The following is a 26,312-nucleotide window of genomic DNA, read 5'->3' on the forward strand; positions in this document are numbered from 1 at the left end:
TCGGACCACCGATTAGTGACTGCTGCTCCAAAGCTGTCCTTACAGTGTAGAAGATACAGACAACAAATTGATGGTTGCCAGAGGGGAGGAAGGGTGAAAAGGCGGAAAGAAGGGGATTAAGAAATCCAAACTTTCAGTTATAAGTCATGGTAATGTAATGTACAGCATAGGGATTAGAGTTTATAACATCGTAATAACTATGTATGGTGACAGGTGATTAATAGACTTACTCTGGTAATCATTTTGTAAGGTATATGAATGTTGAATCACTATGCTGTATACCTGAAACTAATATAATACTGTATGTCAATTTAAATGCAAAATAAATAAGTACCAGAGGCAGGGAAACATGGAACAGACTGATGAATCTCACAGGGATGCATTGTCCATGGACACAGACAATAGTGTGGTGAAGGCCTGGGACAGGGCGGGAACTGGGTGGAGAGTAGCAATAGAGGGAAAAAGAGAGGGACATATGTAGCACTCTCAACAATAAAGATAGGAAAGGAAAGGAAGGAAGGGAAGGAAGGCAAAGAAGGGAAGGAGGAAGGAAGGGGGGGAGGGAGGGAGGGAGGGAGGGAGGGAGGAAGGAAGGAAGGAAGGGAGGAAGGGAGGAAGGAAGGAAGGGGCACGGTACATGTGAGAAACTGAAGAGACCTATGTGACTGGAATCCAGGGAGAAAGGGGGACAATGGTGTCATTTAAACATAGACAGGCAAGCAGAGGTCTGATCACTTAGGGTCTTCCAGAACAAAGACTAGCCTATTTTCTATGACCAAGGAAACATTTTTGAAGGATTTTAAGTGGAGGAATAATTATGATCAGATATACTACTTTGTAAATGAGGAGCTATGGGGAGACCAATCAGATGTAGTACAGATATCATGAGAGATCGTGATAGCCTGAACTAGGTAGGGTGAGGGCACTGGAGATAAAGAAGCAGAGAAAGTCAAGAGATATTCTGGTGGTAAAAAATCAATAGATTTTAGTGACAGATTGGATATGGTTCTGTTGCCAACTACCTGTATTAACTTGAGTAAGTGACGGTCTGGCTCTGTGCTTTTCTCTTTGACACACAAGGGCATTTGAATAGGCAATCTCTATGTTCTCACCTAACTCCAAATTTTATATTCCATAATTAAAGCTGCTAATTTCTGCAAAATATGCTGAATCCAACTAGACTGAAGTGGTCCTAAATAAGATTTTTTAATCTATCTTGAGATTTCATCATGAGATTTAACTAAATGTGCTTTTAAAATAAGTCCTGGTAGAACTACAATTAATTCACATTAGTAATACATAATTAAGATAAAATTATTCTCACCGGCACTAGCTGATACAATTGAAACTATCACCCCAATGAATATTTACCAATGTCTGCTAGGCAAAAAACCACCAATAAAGGAAATAATAAAATGAAAGAATTCCAACAAGGGCATAATTCAACAGTAAAACAAGTGGCATACGCCAGTGTTTTCTATTGTGTTTTGTTCTTGTAACCTCTAAAAAATTTCTGAAAAACCCACCTGCATATTTTTAAGTTATAACAAAAGATTTCAACATTTTAAACAGTTATAAATAAGTTTCTGTTGCATTGTAATTATTTGCATTTACTAAAGTGACTTTGTTTTAAATGTACCTAGAATTTAAATGTCATAGTAATATGATAACCACCATCATTCATTATCAAATATATAAAAATAAATTAACAGTTGGAAATTTTATATTATTTTGTTTTCTTCTTGAACTTGTATTTCCATTATACTAACATTACAGAATTTATTCTAACATATTTTTAGGTTTGAAAGTTATTTATTGATGATACTATCATGCTTCCTAGCCATTAAGTATAAATTAAAATTTACATACAAAAACCTTCCTAATTATAAAGCCCTAAATATTAAATTTTCTTTTACACTGAGCTATCATTACAATTATTAGAACACACTACATCAGCACAACATAAATATGTAATAAACTTTGATAATTATTAAATATAACAAGTAAAATTTTATTGAGAATTTGAAAATAAATCTCATATTTAAATGGATAGAGCTTTCTCCCCCAATTAGTTCATATACCCAGTGATAAATATTACATTACTGCTAGAGTAATAAATATTACATTATTTGCTCAAATGATAAATATTACATTATTTGCTAGAATATTATGAATACTGTAGAATAAGACCATTAGCAAGCACTGCTATTCTTATTTTTCATCCTAGAGATGTAAGTGCTGAGAAAACTTGTTCACATAAATGAGTGGATAAGAATGAGAGTTTGTTGTAGCAATGTCAATTCTCCAAGTGTTTTGCAAAAATTGCATAGGGATCTATTGTTAAAATTTAGTTTTAATAATATATAAACTTACAATTAAGTTTTCCTTCAATTTCGTTGAAAACAAACAATTGAAAATAATTTGACTGCAAAAGGATGTGACCCTGTTACTCACTTACTTTCTCAACACTTATACTAAGTATTGAGTATTTCAGACTTACAGGTGCTCCTTGACTTACAATAGGGTTACATCCCAATGAACCATTGTAGGTTGAAAATATCTAAGTTGAAAATATATTTAATACACCTAACCTATCAAACATCATAGCTTAGCCTACCCTACCTTAAAGGTGCTCAGAACACTTACATTAGCCTACAGCTAGGCAAAGTCATCTCTGTCACTGCCACTGCCAGTGTCACAAGAGAGTATTGTACCATATATCACTTGCCCAGGAGAGGATCAAAATTTAAAGTACGGTGCCGAAACCGGTTTGGCTCAGTGGATAGAGCGTCGGCCTGGGGACTGAAAGGTCCCAGGTTCGATTCCGGTCGGGGGCATGTACCTGGGTTGCGGGCACATCCCCAGTAGGAGATGTGCAGGAGGCAGCTGATCGATGTTTCTCTCTCATCGATGTTTCTAACTCTCTATCTCTCTCCCTTCCTCTCTGTAAAAAATCAATAAAATATATTTAAAAAAAAATTTAGAGTACGGTTTCCACTGAGTGAGTATTGCTTTAGTACCATCGTAAAGTCAAACCATCCTAATTTGGGATTATCTGCATTCTTTTGTTGAGAGCCAGAGAGCCAAGCATCATAACAAAATTCAGACTTAGTAAGAGATAAGCTTTTTACTTTATAAAATCAGGGAAAGGCATTTGAAAGGGGACTCCTTAACTGCTGGTGATTACTCAGGCAAAACAATTTCAAGAATTAATATATACTAGTATGAAAGATCTGGAAATTAATTTCCTTAAAGGACAGTAAAAAAGGACTTTTTTTTTTTCCAGCACTGTTCTTTATTTAACCAACATGAGAAAATACTAATCTAATTACAGATGACTATATTTTCAAGAGAATTACCTATTCTTCAAATAAGGTCTTCCATTTGCTAATTCTGTTAGCCTAATTAATTATTTCATATACTGGAAAGTAAATGCCATTATTTAAAGCTACTTTGTTAATCAAATCTATCTAGTTAAATCTACTATTAGCTAAATTATTATTAATCATAGTTCTTTTTTCACTTCTGCAAAACAACAGGTTATACATATTATCAAGACTGGAGTTACTATCAACCAAATAACAATATATTTGATGATTACCCAAAATAATGAATAACATTAGTTTAACTGAATGTTCAGTCCTTTTTTGTTGTTGTTGTTAAGATGAGTACAAAAATGAAGCATAAGAATGATAAGGACTCTGGTTACTTATTCAGCAATAAAGCTTTCAGGTAACTATGGCTATGTAACTATTTCATTTCTCTCTAAAGTAACAGGCATATAACTAAGGACAGAACGCATTTTTAATAAACATAACTTCAATATTCCAGTCAGATATAAACCAAAGTACGTTTTGCTCTGTTAATTCTTAAGATCCAGAAACTACATCTTTGTTGAGAATTTTCCCCACTATTTCCAAATTTTATTCTAATTTCAGAGCAACATACCAACTAAAAAAAAGTTCTTAGCTTAAATTCTCTCAAAGCCAGGGTTTTATATGCATCCCTCCTCCTTTACATTCTGGACCATTCAGTATCTTCAAAATAGACATGAAAAGCAGCCACTGATAAAGAGACTCTTCCAATGACTGACTGAAAATAAAAGCATGCAGTTCCACATCTTCCCGTGTTTAACTCTGAACATGCTTTAGTACCTCAATGACTCTTTCATAAGAAAATTAGATCTTTTGGTTTAACATTAAAAAAGCATCAAATTAAGAAAAAAGCCATTAAAATATAAATTAATATAGTATTTCTAGGAAGCAACAGGGTGGGAATTCTTTAGAAAAGGACAAACATTATTCAAAATGAGTTCTCAAGACAAAAATAAAGACGCAAAGGAAATCAGAAACCCCTACAACTGGCCTTCTTAACTAGAAGTTTACAAACTATAAGAAATTCCTTCTGAAACTAAATGTAAAATGTTATAGATCCCAGGAGACATCTCTATTTTCCTTAAGATACTTCGTGACTTATTTACCATAAAGAAAGTTAAGACATACTGCTTCAGAATGTAAAGTCTCTGACATAAAAAGAAAGGATACAATAGCAATTCTGCCCCGTTCCAGAATGCCGGGAACAAATTAGCCCAAGCAGACTGCAGCTGACTGAACTTAATGACTGTTAGCCAGTGAAAAGCATGTTTTTTTTTCTGAACTTACTGAAATCTTTAGTCATAGAATGTTTTTTCACATCAAGGGAAGTTTTTTTATTTGGGCAAGATTCTGAGAATCATCATAAGCAACTATAGCTTAGAGTCTTAAGGACATTGAGAAATGACTCTAGTTACTAAAGGAAGGGATCTAAAATGTCTAAGAAGCTGAAATATATTCAGTGGAAAAAGGAGCCTTTGATTCTTATAGAAAAGTTTATGTGCTCCTCAGACCACATTTTAATATTTTCTAATTAAGTTGTTTAACCACAGTGCACAGCTGAGCAACGGGGAAATTCCTAAAAAATCTCCAAAGAAAAGTGGTAGGAATAAAGAAGATGAAAAATCAGAGAAGTTTCTTGTGCCAAAACTCAAGCATATAAGACTTTCAGTAAAAAGTTGCTTTTGTTAAAGCTCTCAGAAAAGATAAGAAAAGGGAGATACCAATATTGTTTAATTTTATGGTAAACTCTCATATCCAAGTAATTTTAATTATTCAATATCTACAATAAAACTGTACCAAAGAGAATGAATAAATTTAAGCATACAATTCCCCCCAAAAAGGAAAAGAATATTCCTTTTTAAAATTTAGTCATCTATGCTAACTACTATGCTTTATTTTGCCACAGTTCTTCTGTTCTTTTTTTAATAACCGAAGTTCCTTTTCCATCCCACTGCATCTTCTACCAGCCATGGTTAGCATTCAAGTCTGAAAGTAAATGTTAATTAGCTTCAATCTTATTTTCACTCATACTCATACTATCTCCTTTCTCTTTTTCCATTACCAAGTGTCAGAGATGATGCTATCATTACATTGCTTTCTGTATTTATAAGGGTCCAAGCTCATATCACCAGACTTATGGGCGACATATTTATTCCCCTTAGACATTAACTCTTCCTTTCTTCTTCCTTCTTGATGGAAACAATTTTCAATAGTCTATATGAAAGATGAGCTCACCATTCTTTACACACTTAAAATTATAGACATGCTGGTGAGAATTATTTTAATGATTACTGCCATTTTCTCTTTCTATCTTATAGGAGAGAGGGTCTGCCACTGCAAACTGAACTATTGGTTCATTGAAATTATTCTATCTCTGAAAGTGACCTATATTTAATTTTCCAGGAAATGTATAAAACAATAATTCACTGTGACAATAATAATATTCTGGAAGAACACAAAGAAAATTTTAAAATGCTACCAGCGAGTTTGACTTCCCTTTTATTGCTATTTAATTTATAAAGCTAATGTTAATGCTCACAAAGTAAACCTACTAACATAAAATAACTGTCCTAAATTTTTAAACAGTAGCAGGTAAAAGATACAGCTTAAAAGAGATGGCTCCAGTTTTCTGTAAAAACTGGAAAATTCCATTTTCTAATAAATTCATTCCAAGTACTATTTATTAGATACTTATGTGAAACTCAAGCTTTGAATGATTGGCCTTCTTAGAAAAGCTATATTAAAGTATTCCTCTATTTACTAATAGCAGAAAATTGATCATTATGATATCAAATTAAGGAAGTTACTAATAATTAAGACAAAAGATACATAAATAAGAAATGCCTCATAGCTTGTGGATTAACAATTATAAAATACTAGAGCCCCAGTACACGGATTTGTGCACCAGTGGGGCCCTCAGCCTGGCCTGTTCTCCTCAGGGGATGTTGGACTGCTGGTTTAGGCCCGATCCCAGCAGTCCCACATCCCCAGAGGAATGCAGTAGTGCGCAAAGCTGCAGGCAGCCAGGGAGGGGCCCGAGCCTAGGCCGGGCGCCACTCCCACTCATCCCGCCCCACTGAGCCTGCTGCTGCTCAGTAGCACTGTTGCGGAGGCGGGAGAGGTTCGGGCTGCCGCAGCTGTGCTTGCCAGCCATGAACCCAGCGTCTGACGCCGGATGGTCAGCTGAGCGGCGCTCCCACTGTGGGAGCGTACTATCCACCAGGGGGCAGCTCCTGAGTTGAGTGTCTGCCCCCTGGTGGTCAGTGCGCATCATAGTTCAACACAGGAGCTGCCCCCCGGTGGTCAGTGTGCTCTCACAGCCAACCTCCAGGTTGGCTCCTGATCACCGGCCAGGCTGAGGGACCCCACCCGTGCACGAATTCATGCACCGGGTCTCTAGTATATAGATAAAGCATATGGATCAGAACTGAAAAAATTAAATTTTAATTCACAGGCAATATAATATGTATGTACTATATCCTCAGTAACCTATAAAAGCATCGCTAGAACTATTAGATGAGCTTAGCGAGGTTTTACATAAAGGCAATATATAAAAAAATTTAGTGGTATTTCTATATACTAGCAACAAGTAATTAGAAAATAAAATTTAAAATCATTACCATCTATGATAGCTTAAAAATATAAAATACTTAGGGATAAATTTAGCAAAATATGTACAAAGTCTTTACATAAAAATATGAAAAATCAAAATTACATGGAAAATTTTAAATGTTGCAAAGACAAAGTAAATAATACCTAAATAAAGTAGAGAAATATAACATGTCCATGGATTACAATATTTAATGTTGTTAATATGTCTATCCTTACCAAAACAAGCTATGGATTCAATGCAACCCCAATCAAAATCCCAGCAGACTTCTTTTTGCAAAACTCGAGAAGCAGATTTTAAAGTTTACTTGGAAATGCAAAAAAACTAAAATAGCTAAGTAATTTTGAAAATGAATATTTATATTGTCCAATTTCAAAATTTACTACGAAGCTCTAGCAGAGCTTTTCAACCTTTTTCATCTCATGACACACACACTCATTACTAAAATATATTTTTTTGCCTATCTTACAAAAAAAAGGTTTGATTTTGATTCATTCATACCAGACAGCTATTGTTGTGCTGGCTGTTATTATTTTTTATTTGACAATCCAAGGGGAAAGAGGTCAGTTTCCCTAAGAAGTCAAGTAATGCTTTTAAAAAATTTTGCAGCACACAGGTTAGAAATGAAGACAAGTGTTATAATGTACAATAGAGAACCCAGAAACAGACCGCATATGTTTGGCAATTGGTTTCCTACAAAGATGCTAATGTAATTCAATTATTCCTTTATATATTTTCAAACATTCGTGAGGAGGAAACACTATTAGCCCATGTTTTTCTTTTGGAAATAATAGGATTAAAACGTGTAAAGGCTTACGTTTCCCTGATTAGTAACATAAATCCACACAGAAAGGTATCTCAATGTTTCATCTTTTCTCTATGTTCAAAAATTGATTCCTCTCCTATGGGAGTTGGGAAGCAATCAACTATGCACTACAGAAATACAGCTGCTTTTATTTAAACTAGACAAAGATAGGCAGCAGAGTAGCGCAGCGGAAGCGTGCTGGGCCCATAAACTAGACAAAGGTAAACTAGAAGTGAGAAGAGTGACTATATGATTCTTAATATATATCCTGAATGTGTAAGAAAATAACAACCATCAAGCAGAAGCTCTAGAAAATGTTTTATTTCAGATTAAAAATGGAAAGAAAAATCATCATAATAATGGAAAACCTAATGTTGTCAAAGAATCTATAATATATCCTTGTAGTAACTGAAAAAGAAAATCAGCCCATAGTTGAAATGCTTTTTATAAAATCAATTTCCTTATTCACATAGGAAAGTGGATAAGGACGAAAAAGATTGAAAATTAAAACCAAAATTTAAATCGCTCCCATTTATCAGAAAAATATTTTCAAGAAAATGTTAATAATTGCTATGATTCATAACTGTTTTTCAATATTCAATAAATATTATATTCTTTAAACTTCTAATGTCCCTTTTTGAAATGTAATGAAGTATTGGTATTTTTAGATCTGAAAGTTCCCAGAAATTCAAAAGAAAACCATACTCCCTCACCCCTTCATTTGTCCTTTTTAACTAAAGTAGCTTTTAATACTGGTGAAAGTGGTAATACTAGAGGATATAATAGCCTTGAAGTTAAAGTCAGTGTTAAGACTTTCTTTCACCAACCCTGATTATATTACATATAACAGATATTTTGATTCTGTTTGAAAAGGCCAAAGGGGAGTAAAGGATAGAAAAAAGCAGTACTTAATAAATGCCTGCTCTGTGCTAGACACAGTGGTGTGCTGATAAATGAACAATCAGCTCTTGGTATGTACGAGTGTGTGTGTGTGTGTGTGTGTGTGTGTGTGTGTGTGTATGAAAAAAAAAGTTTATGTGTTTATTATATATTTTTCTGATATAAAGGATGTATAGGACAAATTTTTAAAAGTACAATAAAATATACAATTCTCTTTATTGTAAATTTCATAGACCCAATTCTCACAGAATGCTCTTGATTTTGCCAATTGATAAATGAGTGTAGTCACAACCTCTATGTTGTTTGATATTTTCATTTACATTAAAAAATAAGAAAAAGAGTGAAACAACGAAGGTGTATGTCATAACCTGACATGTTCATCAATGACATGAGCAGCATTTTGCTGAATTAGTTAATAATTTAGAATATTTCCTCAATTATTTTGGTGCTACTCACAATAACAGGCAAGAGACTCAATAAACTTTCAAGTTTAAGCCACCTTACTGGCACTTTCTTAAATAGAGACAACCAACAAAACAATAAATCAAGCTCTGGTTTACAGTATTTACTATTTCCTGATATGACAGCTTTCAAGCTACCAATGAATGAGATAGCACTGAACACAGAGTTGGGAAGAGATGTACAAAAGCATATCATTATATAGTATTTCTATTATATCTGTGTGAACCACAGATATAATAGACATAAATACTAATAAAATGTAGTAAAATAATTAGGAAGTGATGAGCTTTGAGCATTTATTGCCTTTTCTTTTAATGTAACTTAATTATAAATTTATGTAATTTAATTTTTAATGATGGCTCTCTTACAGTCAGCTCATAAGATTTCTAAAAATTTAACAATCAGCTCCCGTACACTACTGGCTGGATAGCATATAAAGGTTTCACAAACATGGGAACTAAAACTCAGCCATGATTTTTTCAAGATCACATAATTGAGCCCTAGCCAGTTTGGTTCAGTGAACAGAGCATCGGCCCACAGACTGATGGGTTTGGGTTCAATTCCGGTCAAAGGTATGTACCTCAGCGGCAGGCTTGATATCAACCCCGCCTGTGGTCAGGGGCGTGTGGGAGGCACCCAATCAATGTGTCTCTCTCACATTGATGTTTCTTTCTCTCCGTCTCTCCCCTTCCCTTCCACCCTCTCCCCCAAAAAATCAATGAAAAAATATCCTTGGGTAAGGATTAACAAAAAAAACAAAAAAAAAGATAACATAGTTGGTAAATGGTAACACTGATTCAAGCTGGGTTATGACCACCTAATCTGTGATCTATTATACCAGGTTATCGAGGATATAATGTACATAAACTTTAATATGAAAATGTATATAAGAATGTTTTTCTTTGCAAATGTTTAAATGGAAAGCTAATTTCATTATATTCTTTTAAATTCGAAGAGCAGATTATCTAATCACTTTAAATAAGAGAAGGTTTGCCACAGGGACCTAAGTTTGGTTGGAAAGCTAGGGACCCACCCACATAAATACTGATGGAGGTGTGTCTCACCGGAATTGGAAAGCCATGGCAACTAAGAGACTCTTATTTTTCTGTGTACATGTGCTCTGCTTATTCTCTACAGACATCTGCATTATCTCACTTTTTTTCTGTCTTTCAGAGTTCAATTAAAAATCAAAATATTTCTGTATCTTCCCACATTTAATTAGTAATAAATTCTTCCCTATTAACTTATTAAAAATTTTTTCACTAATCTGAACTCCAAATAACTTACTCACTGAATATCTATTGAGTGGGAAATGGTAAATACTAAAGAAACAATAATGCCTATATTTAAGAACTTTAAAATCTAACAATTAAGGCAAATTACAAACAAAATAATGCATTCATCTATGAACTTTTATGAGCTAAAGTACAAATAAGCAATTCACTATGAAATGAATGGATAAGAGCTTTGAACATAAGTGTCTTAAAGTTTGTTTCCCCCCCATACTCATAACATCTTCTGAAAGCCAGTGCATATCCTGATAGCCAGTAAAGATAAAAACTAAGATAAAAAAAAAAACCAAAAAAAAAAAACCTAAGATAAAAGCTGTTTTTAGGCAACTACAATAACACCATGAGGCTAAATTGCTAACATTACTTGCATTCTTTTTTTTTTTTTTAAGTATTCCAATTTCTAAGTTTTGGATTCAGGAAATGAAATTATATAACACTTATATACATGCATTTAAGCATAACCAATGAACAGACACACTAGGGGGGTGAGGGCATGTGCCGGGAGGTGGGAGGGGGCTGGGGGGAGGTTAATGGGGGAAAAAGGAGACATATGTACTACTATGTGTAATACTTTAAACAATTTAAAAAAAAACACTATTTTGAGGGGGGAAAAAGAAAAGAAATTATGTAACACTTAGATCCCTTGACCAAAAATACTAAACAGGTTGTGAGTAAAGTAGTTGTTGCAAACATTAAACATGTATTAATTACTAATGATTAGAATAAAAGACCACTTGTCATAAAAACAATACTATTATTAGGCTTTAATATGAAATATGAATTATAAACCATGATGCATAAAATAAATATATTTTAGAGCTAGTTAGATAGATGGGTATTTTATATATAGAACAACAAACTGACCAGCTCTCATCATTTGACTGATCAGTAAAATACTTAATGACTATATACAATTCAAATATTTCAAGTTCTGATGTGACAGAGTATTAGTCACTAAATGTACTTAAAATGTGCTTCAAATAAAAATTCTGAACAATACCTAATTTAAAAATAAAAGGATCAAGCTCAATCCTGTCTTCCCAATTGAATTAACAGATGTTGCCTGTTTCTGTTTGTAATACATGTCATTTCATGGAATTAATTATTTAGCTAATATTTTCTTATGAAATCTGGTGTTAATTGGAAATCAATTTTTCCTAAGTCTAAACAAGTTAAATGTCTAGAGAGCCATAATGTAATGCCCAAATCTGTTTAAAAACATTTTAAAAAGACATTATCTGATTAGTTTTCAAATAGACTTGGGTTATTAAATACCAAACAGAAACACTCTGTTTGACAATATGTACTTTGGAATTTAAATGTGTTTCTGCTTTTCAACAGGCATTATTCAATGAAGCACAATAAAACTTTATTAAAGATCAGTTCTCCCTCTAAACTGTATCTGTTATTCCTCACTGGCTCATTATAGACAAGGATCTCAGGATCCTTAACTAATTACATCTGCAAAGACCCTATTTCCAAATGAGGTCACATTCTGAGTTAATCTTTTTCTGCTCCAACATCCCCTCTAATACAAGAGGCAATGCTGATTAAATAAAACCTTAACTTTTGCCACAGACATCAATGATATCATTGTTGCTGCTAAGGCAATGAGGAAAAAATATAGCTTATATATTACCTAGTATAGAATTTTCTAAAAAAACATGATTTGGCTTAAAATTATTTTCAGTTATCTTTTGAGATTCCCTCTTCCATACTGACTTATATAGTTCATGAGATGAACTTATAGTTTGTATCCCTCCATCTTGGTTTCCAAGATATTAATCTTCAATGGTAGGTTCTTCCTACTAATGTCTACCTCTACATGAGGAGGACACCAAAATCTTTAACTCTGGCCCATATCACTACTACTGAGCTCCGGACTCACACAACACATTGAATATTTGCCATCGGCTGTCCCACAAACACATTAAACTCAACATATCCAAACCTGAATTTAAAAACTTGGCAGTGTAATGGTTAGGAACAAAGGCTCTGCAATCAAGACTACCTGACTTAAAATACTGGCCCTTGCCCTAACTGGTTTGGCTCAGTGGATAGAGCGTCAGCCTGCGGACTGAAAGGTCCCGGGTTCGATTCCGGTCAAGGGCATGTACCTTGGTTGCGGGCACATCTCCAGTGGGAGGTGTGCAGGAGGCAGCTGATCGGTGTTTCTCTCTCATCAATGTTTCTGGCTCTCTATCCCTCTCCTTTCCTCTCTGTGGAAAATCAATAAAATATATATTTTTTAGAAAGTTAAAATACTGACCCTGCCTCTTTCTTATTAAATATCTGACCCTGGAAAAGATACTCCAATCTTTTTTCTTTTTTACTCTTTCTCTAATCTGTAAAATAAGAATGATAGTTATAACTATCCCAGTTAGTGTATCATAGTGCCTAAAATCAAGATCTGAAATGGTCAATCCCTGTTTCACCACAGAGATTTATTCTATGCTGAAATGTGAGTTTTATGGCAATGGATTTCTGGATCCCAAAAAACTACAGGGCTTATTAGTATCAAAGATGTACTTTCCACTTCACCACATTTTAACCACATTTCTGTTATCAATGATGTGTACATCTTATAATAGTTTTTTTCTGATGATAACTAAGGAAATATTAAAATAGATACTGCCTCTCAACATAATGATAATTCATTGACTAAGAATGGCATCTTAATTTGGGGTTTAGAATATCAAGTGGTGTTTATTCTACCTAAGTACTCAGTTTATTTTTCAGTCATCATTGAGCTTCAACTAGCAGCAGCCTGTGTAAGAGAAACCATATTTATTTAAGTTCCTTAAAGTGACTCTATGATTTAATTATAAATTTATTAAATGTGTTTTTATTGATTTTAGAGAGAGAGGAAGGGGGAGGGATAGAGAGAGAGAGACATCAATGAGAAAGACACATCAATCAGCTGCCTCCTGCACACACACTCGCCCCCACCCCCGCCCTCCTGGGGATCGAGTCCATAACATAGACATGTGCCCTTACAGGGATTGAACCGGGACCTCTTGGTTCATGGATTGATGCTCAACCACTGAGCAACACTGGCTGGGCTAATTATCAATTTCTTACTCAAGATTTTGCCAATCTCAGTCCCCAGCCCCAACAAACCCTTACTTACCCTTCAACAATGCAGACCACATTATGACTTTTACAAGTCCCAGGCACTTTTGCCTTTGAAGCCACTGCCTCAATTTTAAAAAACATTGAAAATTATATTTTACAATTGCATTAGTATAAAGATTAATGTAATCCAAGTCAGATTCATTATATATTCATTACTTTATACTCATTTCTCTTCTGATTTTAAAATAAATTAAAATTGAAACAGGTTTTATTGGTTCCTAAGAGAATCATGGGCCCTAGGAACTAAACTTACAGTACCTAATGGATAAGTTAGCCCTGCTTCAAGATGAGCACTAATGGTCACACAATATCCAGATAGAAAGAGGTTTCTAACTATGTGATACAGGTCATTAACTAGCCAAATGTTTCAAGAGGTAAGCTAACTACTTCTAGTAGGTGAAGTATCTGGATGATCCTACAGTGAGTTGTCAATTCAGTATAATAAAGAAAAGAGAAACCTTAAAATGGCTTTGGATGACCAGGGCTTAATGGATATACCAGTAGAACAAAGAGGAGGTTCCAGAAGGAGATGAAGACAGATAAGGGAAAGAAAAAAAAGGAGGAAACTTTTTTACTCTCAATATCTTTTGGAATGGCACTATATGATATCAGTCAGTTTCTAAACATATGGGAACAGGTTCTCAAAAGGCAGGGCTCTCAAAAAGGAATAAGACCAAAGTACTTCCTGCCTATTGCAAAGAAGTAAGTAAAAGCAGGTCCATATGTGAACTCCTCTTCACTGGAGAAGACAGTGGCAAATGACCCTAGTACAAGAAAAGGTTACTTACATAATTAATATAACAATGATTTCAGAACTGAAAAATATGTGCAAATGCTAAACTTCAGAAGTTTTTATTGTAGTATTGCCAGTAGTTACTTTCTGACTTTACAATAATTTTGGAATTATAGTATATGTAAAGCTTCAATAATTTATGAATACTTTAGAGTTATACAAAACTCCCTAAAAAAAAAACTCCTGTCAAATAAAAAGCAGAAACTTGGAATGGAAGAATATGCTTATAATTTCTACACTCCTTTTTTTTACAATATTTTTATTGATTTCAGAGAAGAAGGAAGAGGGAGAGAGAGATAGAAACATCAATGACAAGAGAGAATCATTGATCAGTTGCCTCCTGCAAGCCCCCTACTAGAGATCAAACCTGCAACCCAGGCATGTGCCCTTGACTGGAATCAAACCCGGGACCCTGCAGTCCACAGGCTGACGCTCTATCCACTGAGCCAAACCAGCCAGGGCTCTACACTCTTTAAGAAGGCACAAACACATCCTTTAAATTTTTTTTCAAATTTCAAAGCTATATGGCTTACCAGTAACTATTATTCCAAAACTCTGGAAAACTCCTACTATATTAAGGGCACCTTCTGTGTTAAAATATAAAATTAAAGAGAGTGTTCTCCATTCACCCAACATAATTACTTCATTCTTTTAAATACAAAAAGTGATAAAACAAAATGTATTCATATTAAAGATCTTATGAAACATTGATAATTCCCTGATCTGTGTAAACACACCACCTGTCCAAAACACACTAGCCTATAAATAATCAGAGCTCTTCCCATCCCAAAAATGGAAACATCATATCAGGAGGAAAGCAAAGCAAGAGAGACAACTGTGTCAAGTTGAAAAACAGTCTAAACTCTATTTTGGGACCAGTGTTCTGATGGTCAAGCATTTAGCTGTCTTAGGTAAGATTTTTTCAAAAGACCATTCAAACTTCAGGTTAATAATGATAAATTAACTTATCACTTAAAAACAAAATAAAATTACATGTCTGTTCAACTAAGTTACTTATACATCAGATCATTTCACACCATAGGCTAATTTCTCAACTAATTTCTAGTTTCATTTAGTCTTTTCTTAAAATGAGAGTTCTAAATAAAATAAAAATATATAATTGAATGTATAAATTAATTTAAAGTAACACTGTAAATGCTTCTAGTTTAAGGTTTAACTCTCTCCTTTAAATATGTGTTTAAATGCTCATTGTGTATAACAATTTAAACCCTAATACTGTGTCTGAGAAAGACACATTTTACCTATATTCGGACAATGACTTTCAAACTGAGACCCACAAAAACAATGAAAAAATGGTTTTAATTCCTGCCCAAATCTAAGATAGGCACAAAATCTTTCCTCGCCTCTATCAGAGACCTATTTTGATACTATTCCAAGTGACATTCCAAACCAATTACTAACAACTACCTAAGTTTATCCTTAGCAGGTCAAACTCAACATTCTCAGACTTGTTGACTAAATGTTAATAAATGGTGCCAGGCCCGCGCGCCCCCCCCCGCCCCCCCCAAAAAAGGAAAGATAAATTTATCTAGAACACTGAAATCTTACCACCTGGATTTCTCCAGTGTCAACACAGAATGGAGAACTACTCTTTTAAATTTTAATGACATCTAATCACCACATGCTCTGTTTTTACTTTTATCAATTCTACCTTTTAAAAATTATGATATGAATAATTTAACTGAGTAAAGCACTCTATAAGGGCACAATTCTTGAACAGAGTAACATACATAGAATTTTATTTACTGGCTGGTACAAGAAAGGACAGTAACATTCTAAGTTTGTTTTTAAACTTTAGCATGCATCAGAATCCCCTAAGAGCTTGTTAAGACACAAATGGCCTAGGCCAGTGGTCGAAAAACTCATTAGTCAACAGAGCCAAATATTAACAGCACGACGATTGAAATTTCTTTTGAGAGCCAAGTTTTTTAAACTTAAACTGTATAGGTAGGTACATTGTTATTAACTTAATTAGGGTACTCCTAAGGCTTAGGAAGAGCCACACTCAAGGGGCCAAAGAGCCGCATGTGGCTCGCGAGCCGCAGTTTGCCGACCACAGGCCTAGGCCTATTCCCTGATTCAGTATGTCTGAGCTGAGTTCAAAAATTTACATTTCTAATAAGTACCTAGGTGATACTGATGAGTATAGGTCAAAAAACAACACTTTGAAAATAACTGATCTAATGTTAAATTATAATATGCAATTTCATTTCCTACACATAAAATCAAACCTCAGATTGCTCTAACTCATCAATTTATAAATGTTACTTTATGCTAACAGTTTCTAATTATCTTTTATTGTACAACAGATAATTAATGTGGCCTATTTCTTCAAGTCTTTTATTATCCTATATAATAAAAGCCTAATATGCTAAGTGTCCGGTCATCCATTCAACCAATCAGAGGGTAATATGCTAATGATATGCTAAGGCCACTCAACGGTTCACTATGACATGCACTGACCACCAGGGGGCAGATGCTCTGACCGGTAGGTTAGATTGCTGTTGGGGTCTGGCTGATCAGGACTGAGCTGATCAGGACCCTCCCACGGTCCCTCCCCGGCTGGCCAACCAATCGTGCACCAGTGGGGTCCCTGGGCCTGGCCTGAGCCCTCTCACAATGTGGGACCCCTCGGGGGATATTGGAGAGCCGGTTTTGGCCCGATCCTGCAGCCAGGCCAAGGGACCCCACTGGTGCATGAATTCGTGCACTGGGCCTCTAGTACTTCCATGAAGAACGAAAACCTTCCATAAGGCTTTAAGACAATGGAAACTGCAAGTCTTCGGAAATTCTACTCTATGTCCCTATATAATTATATTTGCCATTCTTCATTAATCAGGTTTATTCTCTAAGACACATGCTTTAGTTTGGTTTGGATAACTAAGTTTGTCTTCCTTTTAATATTTCTTAAAAGATAATCTAATAAGCTTTATTACCATATTAAAAGGCAGCTCCTTCTATCTCCTAGCACTTTCTCTGTTCTTTTCTTCTGTCAGAACCACTTACCTTTTCATAAACCATACTTTAGCTTTATTAATCTCTAAGAAACAAAATATTAGAAAGATGCTAAAATGCACCAATTTATTAAGTCTAATTCAAACATTTTGATTCACCTGACAGAACCCAAGCATGCCTCTCCAAGCTTATCTTTTAGATTCACACAATCCCTATTTCTGCAAGTCTATCTACAAACTTTTCACCAGATTTCATTCTTCTCAACTGTAAATAAAGTTCTATGCTCTCCTCTTTTAATTAACATTGCCATTAAAACCAATTTTCCTTGACAGTATGCAATTCATTCCAATCGTTTTTGATCTGCAAACATATACAGGCATGCCTCGGAGATATTGTGGGTCTGGTTCCAAACTACCACAATAAAGCAAAGATTGCAATAAAGCAAGTCACACCAATGTTTTTGTTTCCCAGTGCATATAAAAGCTATGTTTACACTATACAGCAGTCTATTAAGTGTGCAATAGCATTATGTCTTAAAAAAAATGACCATACCTTCATTAAAAAATAATTTATTGCTAAAAATTGCTAACCATCATCTGAGCTTTCAGTGATTTGTAATCTTTGCTGGGGGAGGATTTTGCCTCAGTGTTGGTGGTTGCTGACTGATGAGGGTTGTGGTTGCTGAAGATTGGGGTGGTTGTTTTCTTCAAATAAGACTCTTCCGTTCACAAATGATTTCTCTGTATCATGCGATTCAGTTTCATAGGACTTGTGATTGGTGTCTAAAGTGTGCAGGAGTGATCTATGTTTCTCTCTCATCTATGTTTCTACCTCTCTATCCCTCTCCCTTCCTCTCTGTAAAAAAAATCAATAAAATATATTTTAAAATAATAATAATAGTAATAAATCTTACTATATAAATTACCTTATTCTCTCTCATCCTTTGTAAAAGGAATGCACAAATTTCACTATTTCATTTTCTCACTGTACAACCAAAAGATTCCTTTGTGAATAGCCTAATAACGTATTGTTTGGACTTATACGGCAATTGTAGAACAACAGAAACTCTTAAATATATTTAATCACACTAGATTTGCAATGCCCTGATTCAAATCACAGCTATTTCAACTTCAAATAAGACGTGCTTTCGGTGTATATGCAAAATTAATTGCATGTGGTAACACACTAAAGTAAATTCAATTTCCTTTTCCAAGCTCACTGACTATATCTCTTATAACAAACAGATAGCTGATCAATTTCTCATCAGGAACCATAAATTGGCACTCAGTCTCGTAGGTGATAAACTATGTTTCACTTCTCAACCTTCAATGAAGAAAATGAAATTTTAATCAGTATTGGTTGGTATTCACTACCCCTCAACACTCTAATCCCAAAGAGATCAACCTGTGGTACCAGGCCTAAGAATATTATTCAATCCTAAAAATCATCACACTTCATCTTTTCAAATAGAATAGAACTTTCAAGTTCAAAATATACTAACAATCTATGCTTTAAAGAATGAGATATTTTATCTTTTAAGAATACACACATATATATTTACAAGTCTGTGCATGTGCATGCATGTGCGGATATATATGTATGTACTTCTGCTGAAAAATAAAGCCTAAAACAATGAATAACTCAGTAGCAATGACACTTTGAAAGAGTTGCCAGTATATGGCTTTTAAAGGAATTAACACTCCCTGGTTAGCACTAAAAGGGCCTTGACTCCTTGCCAGAATGTCTGATCCCATGTCCTAGGCTGGAAATACATGAGCCTGGAAAATTTTGTCATATCAGGTAAAAAAAAGGAGCTACCAAAGACTATGAGGGTCATATCAAAAGCAATGAGGAAATTAGCTGCAGAGGTTCCCACTGGGCCAAAGATGAAAATCTGATCGTTAACAAAGACAAAAACTACACTGTACCAAAACATACCAAATATATTTAAATATATTAATTCATTAAGACACTTTTAAAAAGTTTCATTGGTCAACTTTGGAAAATGTTAGAGAACCAATATTATTTTGAAAACTAGCAACAAAGGGAAAGAATTAGGCAATTATCCTACCTTTCCTATACAATTTGTATAGCTAAGGGTAACTAAAGGGAAGTTTCTCTTTACAAAATTTCTGGTGATAAACACAGGAGAATTAGAACATCACTATTTTGTAAACCTTACTGAATTCATGAATCTAGGATTAGGCAATAATTGTCAATAGCTAGTAACATTACAAAGAGAGAAACAATCTGCTATTATACATTCCTCCTAATAGAAATACACATCAGCACCTATAAAGTGTTCTTAGGGGAATAAATATATGTACATAGTATTTAATCTGAATTACATCAAGTCCCTAGATTTAACTAAAAATTTACAGGAACTACAGAAAACAGAAACCATGTTAAGGTATAGTACACCACAGAAGTGCAATCAGTAAAATCCAGAATCTGAAAGACCAAAAGAAGCAAAAAAGTCTTTTTGTTCTAACAAACAATAATAATAAATTGTAAAGGAAAATGAAAGAGAAATAAAGTTAGAGGGAAAACCTATAGATGAGCTCTGACAACAGAACTGTCTTCAATGAGAGAAATATTCTATGCTATTCAATATACTAGCCCCTAACCTCATGTGGCTACTAAGCACTCTATATATATGTATGTGTGTGTGTGTGTGTGTGTGTGTGTGTGTGTGTGTGTGTATATATATATATATATATATATATATAGTATGATTGAGGGTCAGAATATTTCATTTCAATTAATTTAAATAGCTACATCTGGCTACTGGGTACCAGAATGAATGGTGCTACTATAGAACAAATGAGAACTAAGAGATTTTTAATTAATCACAATATATCAAAAAATGAATGTTATTTGGGTCCTATTCAAACTAATAAATCTTTTTTTAAAGTATAAAATAATAAAATAATTAGGAAAATGTGAGTCCTGACAGGTATTTAATAATGTAGAAATTACTATTAATATTTTTATGTGTGATGGGGCAGAGACTATCCTTTAGAAATATTTACAGATCAAATGATACGATTTCTGAAATTTGCTTCAAAACAATCGGGTGGGGGGGAATTAAATAAGATTAGGCATTGTATTGATAAGGTACTTCATCAATTTTAGAAATGTAATTCAGTCTCCCATCGTCTAGAACTAAAAAGCAAGCTCACATCTGTTAAAACAACAAAGACCTGGGGACAGAGGTGAGGTGGAAGAAGATGCCTAAAGAGAACTCAAGCATATAATCAGAATGAATAATTTACAAGCATACTTTCATCTTCAGTGCTACTAAGAGCTGAATTCTAAGGAGCTTAGGGAGACTGTAACACATCTGCTAACCAAGTTGAATAAGCAGAGGGAACGTAAGCAAAAAAGATCCAACAAAACCTGTTCATAAGATTGGGGAGTAGGTGTGGGGACTAAAGAAGAAATGGCAGAAAAGCAGAGGCCACTGTAGTAGTGGTCAGTGGCTTATGTCCTTAACTATATCTATTCATTTCATTTCAGAAAGTCAGAGAACTATATTAAGCTAACGCTAGCTAGGTACACTCCCCATCAAAAGGAATTCTTAACATATGCAGTATTCTCAACAATAAAGGTTTTAAAATATAAAAAAGAAAGGAGTACTTTATAACGAGAGGCCAAATGTGAAAAGAAAACAACTAAAGCATCTGGAGGTCTTTCTGTTTTAATTCAAACAATCTGAAAAATATATTCCACTGAGTAGACATTTAAAAAAAAAATCTCCAACAATTCATATATTTATCAAATCTATGCCTATTACATGTATCTTTGAAGGGAGGCATACCACATATGTAAAAACATGAAGTGGTTTAATATCTTACAAAAAATATGCAGCCAACCCAGTAGCTTATAAAATATGATTCCTCAGCAATCAAAGGGAATTCTATGCTTGGCATCAAGACAACATAAATGCACAAAAACACAAAATCTTTAAACTAGGACTTTATATCATCTGTTTCTCCACTGGTTTTAAAGAAATGCTACGTGTCAGCTCAGACTATACCTTATAAAATTATAGTATCAACATTATAAAACAACAACAAAAAATACAATTAGCCATCTACCCAGCAAGGAAAATCTGCATCTCTTTAGAAAAGTTTAAAAATTTTTAAAAAGACACAAGCTAGGTTAATTTACTCCCTTTTTTCATAAACAGTACTTTGATTTTAAGGAAGCTTGAGGAAAACAATTATTTTTATTCCGATCCACTGATGCGCTCTGTAAATATATATGGCTATTTTAGATAGTAGGACAAAATCTCTGGTCACAAGGGACTTACATTGGTCTCAAGAGAATAAGTCAATGAAAAAACACAGATATCAGAAAGTGACAAATGCTATGCAAAGAAATAAATTAGAGTGATATAATATAAAGTGACTCAATAGCTATATATATGAATGGGCATTCAAAGGCCTCTTGAGGGGCACAGCCATGTGCCCTTCAAGAATGACCTAATGATTCTCAACAGAGCGCAAGAGCTAAGGACCTATTATAAGAGCAAGCTTGGCCTGATTTAGGGACATAAGAAAGGCAATGTGTCTGGAGTCTAGTGAGCAAGAAAGAAAATGGCAGAAGGTGAAGTCATGGAAAAAGGACTAGATTATTTAGGGCCTTCTAGGTCAGAGTAATGAATTTTTATATTATGCCCTCGGACTGTAAAAGAAATAGCCTTATGAAACTCACTGTCTCTGTGCAGTGAGGTAAAGAAAAAGTTCTTAACTCTAAATAATGTTCATTTTAGCAAACTTTCACAGAATTCCATTTTCCTATCAGATCTAGAAGTGTATGAAAATTACAGCATGATCCAGCATAAAGGGCTGAAGAAAGATCATCATAATTTCCAACATATCTCAAAGTATCTTTGTTACAAACCAGATGGTAAAACTTAAAAAGAAAAAAAATTAAAGTAGCACAACCTTGAAAATAAAATTAAAAGAATCACTATTTAAAACAAGTTACACAAGGTGAGAAAATCAGTTTAACTTCCATGTAATTTCATTTTTCTTACATTACTAAAATATTTTGAGGAGGTATTCTTTATGACACATTAAATATGAGATAATAACCCAAAAAAGAACTATACATTTTGATAAATCTTAAATGTCTTCAGTGAAATATTAGAGAATTAAATATATTATAAACCAAAATCCAGTGACATAACACTAGTATCTAAGTGCCAATATCCTGGTAAAGATTTTGAAGTATTGAGGGAAGCACATTTTAAATTCAAAATGATTAGAAATGAAAGATGTAAGATAACAAAATTTTAGATTATAGATCTATAGTTTTATTAAACAACTTCAACATCTATGTCATAAAAATAAGCCTGAAAAAGCTTGTCATTAGAATGACTTCATAGAATACCAGTTTGGTATTTCATAAAGATATTAATCTGTATTAATCTAGAATATTCTTGGCAAATACTTTTTCACATTCTTCTCTCCTAAAAAAAAAAAAAGTGATGGAAAAAATTTATAATACCCAGCCTCAAAAAGAATACTCCCTCAAAAAATAGTTGTTGAATTAGCTAATTAAGTACTGACACAAGAACCCATACTACTTTAACTTAGAACTCTCCAAGCCTATCAAAGGTTAAACCCATAAAGAATGAGCTGTGAGCAGCTGAGGTAACAGAAAAAGAAGGATCAATAAAGATAATTAGAGATAACCACTGTCCTTAGGTTGTTTTATGACTGCCAAACTGTGTACTTGCATACATATAAATGCTTATCTCTCTCTCTCTCTCTCTCTCTCTCTCTCTCACACACACACACACACACACACACACACACACAGAAAATGTGCTTTGTTGTTTTAGTCCCAGTTTAAAGACATGGCATAAATAGAAAGAAAAAGGTGTGTTGTCCAGACTAATTATGGATTAAGGATCCACTGAAGGTTGATGGATAAAGAGAAAGACATGAAAATACATTTGGAGGTTTCAACAATAAAGAATTTTTAAAAAGAAAAAGAAAATACATTTGGAGGGGTTGAAAATGACACAGATAAGAAATCTGACTCTAAGCCAGTATATGATTCACAATGCTAAGATTGATTTAAGGATATATAAAAGATCCATCATAGGGAAAATGTTAACTAAACAAAAAATAATCTGATTGAAATATAATGTAATTATGATATATATTATGAAAACTAAAAAAGATCTACATAATAGGACAGGTTATATTGGTTTTGTACTGTGCAGTTTAAAATATCGTTCCTTAAAAAGAAATTTTATGTGACTACATGTAGGAAGGAGTTAATGCATCTTACCTTCCACAGAAGGTGCCTGGTCCTGAGCTGAATACAGCATATCCTTGAAAGCCTATTAGGAAGAAACAAAAGGAATACATGAATTGAATAATCTTTACATTAAAAGCATTTGAAGCTAAACAATTACTTCTTTTTCAATACCCACACAATGACTATATACGGTTCCCTAAATTAATTTAGCGAATTTTTTCCTTTGTTTCTCTTGCCTTAAGAGATGTATCAGCAAAAAATCTGTTATATGAGATGTCTGCATTTTACTGCCTATGTTTTCTAGGATTTTTATGGGTTCATGACTTAAATGTAAGTCTTTTCTCTATTTTGAGTTTATTCTTGTGTATGATTTAAGTTGGTGGTCTAGTTTCATTGCATGTACCTGTTCAATTTTCCCAACACCATTTATTGAAGAGACTGTCTTTACTCCATTGATTGCTCTTGCCTCCTGTGTCAAATACCATTTGACCATAATGGCGAGGGTCAATTTCTGGGGTCTCTATTCTGTTCCACCGATTTATAAGCCTGTTCTTGTGCAAGTACCAGGCTGCTTTTATTATAATGGCTCTGTAGTATAGTTTGATATCTAGTATTGTGATCCCTCCAACTTTGTTCTTCTTTCTCAAGATTGCTGTGGCTATTCATCATCACTATTCATCAGAGAGATGTAAATTAAAACTACAATGAGGTATTACAGAATGGCTACCATCAGTAAATCAACAAACAACAAGTGCTGGTAAGGATCAAGAGAAAAGGGAACCCTAGTACACTGCTGGTGGGAACACAAACTGGCGCCGCCACTGTGGAAACAGTAAGGAGTTACCTCAAAAATTTAAAAATGGAACTGCCCTTTGACCAAGCAATCCCACTTCTGGGAATATATCCTAAGAATCCTGAAAGAATATATGAAACCCTATGTTCATAGCAGCATTATTTACAATAGCTAAGATCTGGAAACAGCCAAAGTGCCCCTGTAGATGAGTGGATTAAAAAGCTGTAGTACATTTACACAATGGAATTCTATGCAGCTGTAAAAGAGGAGTTCTTACCCTTTGCAACAGTATGGATTGACTTAGAGATTATTATGCTAAGCGAAATAAGCCAGCCAGAGAAAGGCAAATATCCATGATCTCACTTATATGGGTAATCTAATGAACAAAACAAACTGATGAACAGAATAGGTCCAGAGGCATGAATACATAGAACAGACTGACAGATCTCAGGAAGAGATTAACCAAAAAACTTATATGCATATATGCATAGCTCATGTCACAGACAATAGTGCAATGAAGGCTTGAAGTGAGACAGTGGCTGGGTGAAGGGGGGCAAAAGAGGGAGGGGAATCAGGGACATCTCTAATATTGTCAACAATATAAAATAAATTAAAAAAAAAGGAATTTAGTGAAATACTTCAATTAACTGTAATAAGCTAAAACAAAAATACTTTATTTTCATACCAATCCAGTACTGTCTAATTTTTAAGACAAGGGGCTAATTTGTACACTTAAAAAATTAGAGGGCATTTGAAAAATGCCCCTGAAAAATCATCTGAGAGAACATAAACTCTCTGACTAAAAGAAAGAAGTTATAAAAACTGAGAACAAGAGTCCCAGAGGAATACAATGGAACACCACATAAGAAAATATGAAACACTAGATAAAATTTTTTAAAATTGTGTTATATACATAACATAAAATTTACCATCTTAACTTTGTTCAATTGTATAGTTCAATATTATTAAGTACATTGACACTGTGTGTAGATAATTTCCAGAATTCTTTTCATCTTGGGTAGAAATACTTCTCAATGGAGGTCTGGAAAGTCCTCCCTAACAGTTCAAGACTATAAAGATAGTAAAGGTTTTATTTTTATTTTTCCAAACCAGGAAATCAACTAACAACCATATTTAGGTAACCTAAATGATTGCCCTTTAGTCTCTTTAAGTGGTTTGTGCAACAGGAATAAAAAGCATTTATTCATATCTATCAAAATGGTAGAATTAATTAAATGGATAAGGCTCCAGAGCTAAAGAGCTGGTCATCAGCTGAGGTGACTGTATCCGGTTCCACAGCATCAAAGTTTCAAATACCATCTATTAGTGATTCTTAAATTGGCCACCAGCATTCCTCAACTTATGTACAATTGACATTTAGGGCCAGATGAATCTTCATTGTGAGGGGCTGTTCTGCACATAAGAGGATTTTTTTGTAGCACCCCTGGCATCTAGGGACCCATTAGATAGCAGTAGCAACCAATCCATCAAAGTTGTGACAACCAAAAATGTCTCCAGACACTGCCAAATGTCTGGAGGAACAAAATCACCTCTCCCCAAAACCACTGGCCTAAAGTCATTCAAGCATATAAGTCCTGCCCTCCCCCCCCCCCCCCGCCAAATCACAAAGAATATACCTCCACGGTAATCCATTCTGTATTGAAGTCTAGTAAGTGATATTCTTCCCAAATGAATTACCATTGCTTTAGATTAGTGACCAACCTGTTAGTTCCATGACTAAATAAGCTTGACAATATATAGTAAACAAGACTTCCAAAGATTCACTATTTATGTAGAATTTGAGGCAATACAGTAATACAAGTATTTTATTACACAAAAAATACTTGCTCCTTGTTTCAGGTTCCAGACACAAAGCTCTGAAAACCCTTAAAA

General features: G+C 34.2%; 1 protein-coding gene across 2 annotated transcripts in view; it reads right to left on the reverse strand.

Annotated features, from left to right (window-relative positions):
* XPR1 (xenotropic and polytropic retrovirus receptor 1) overlaps nucleotides 1-26,312 on the reverse strand; it is a 111,807-nt gene that overhangs the window by 58,891 nt on the left and 26,604 nt on the right. For both annotated transcript variants that reach the window (XM_059675546.1, XM_059675547.1), the window contains exon 2: nucleotides 23,657-23,708. In XM_059675546.1, the coding sequence (XP_059531529.1) occupies nucleotides 23,657-23,708 (52 nt within the window). The remainder of the gene's footprint in view (nucleotides 1-23,656; nucleotides 23,709-26,312) is intronic.

This window comes from Myotis daubentonii, chromosome 18, assembly GCF_963259705.1.
Source record: "Myotis daubentonii chromosome 18, mMyoDau2.1, whole genome shotgun sequence".
Classification (NCBI taxonomy): Eukaryota; Metazoa; Chordata; class Mammalia; order Chiroptera; family Vespertilionidae; genus Myotis; species Myotis daubentonii.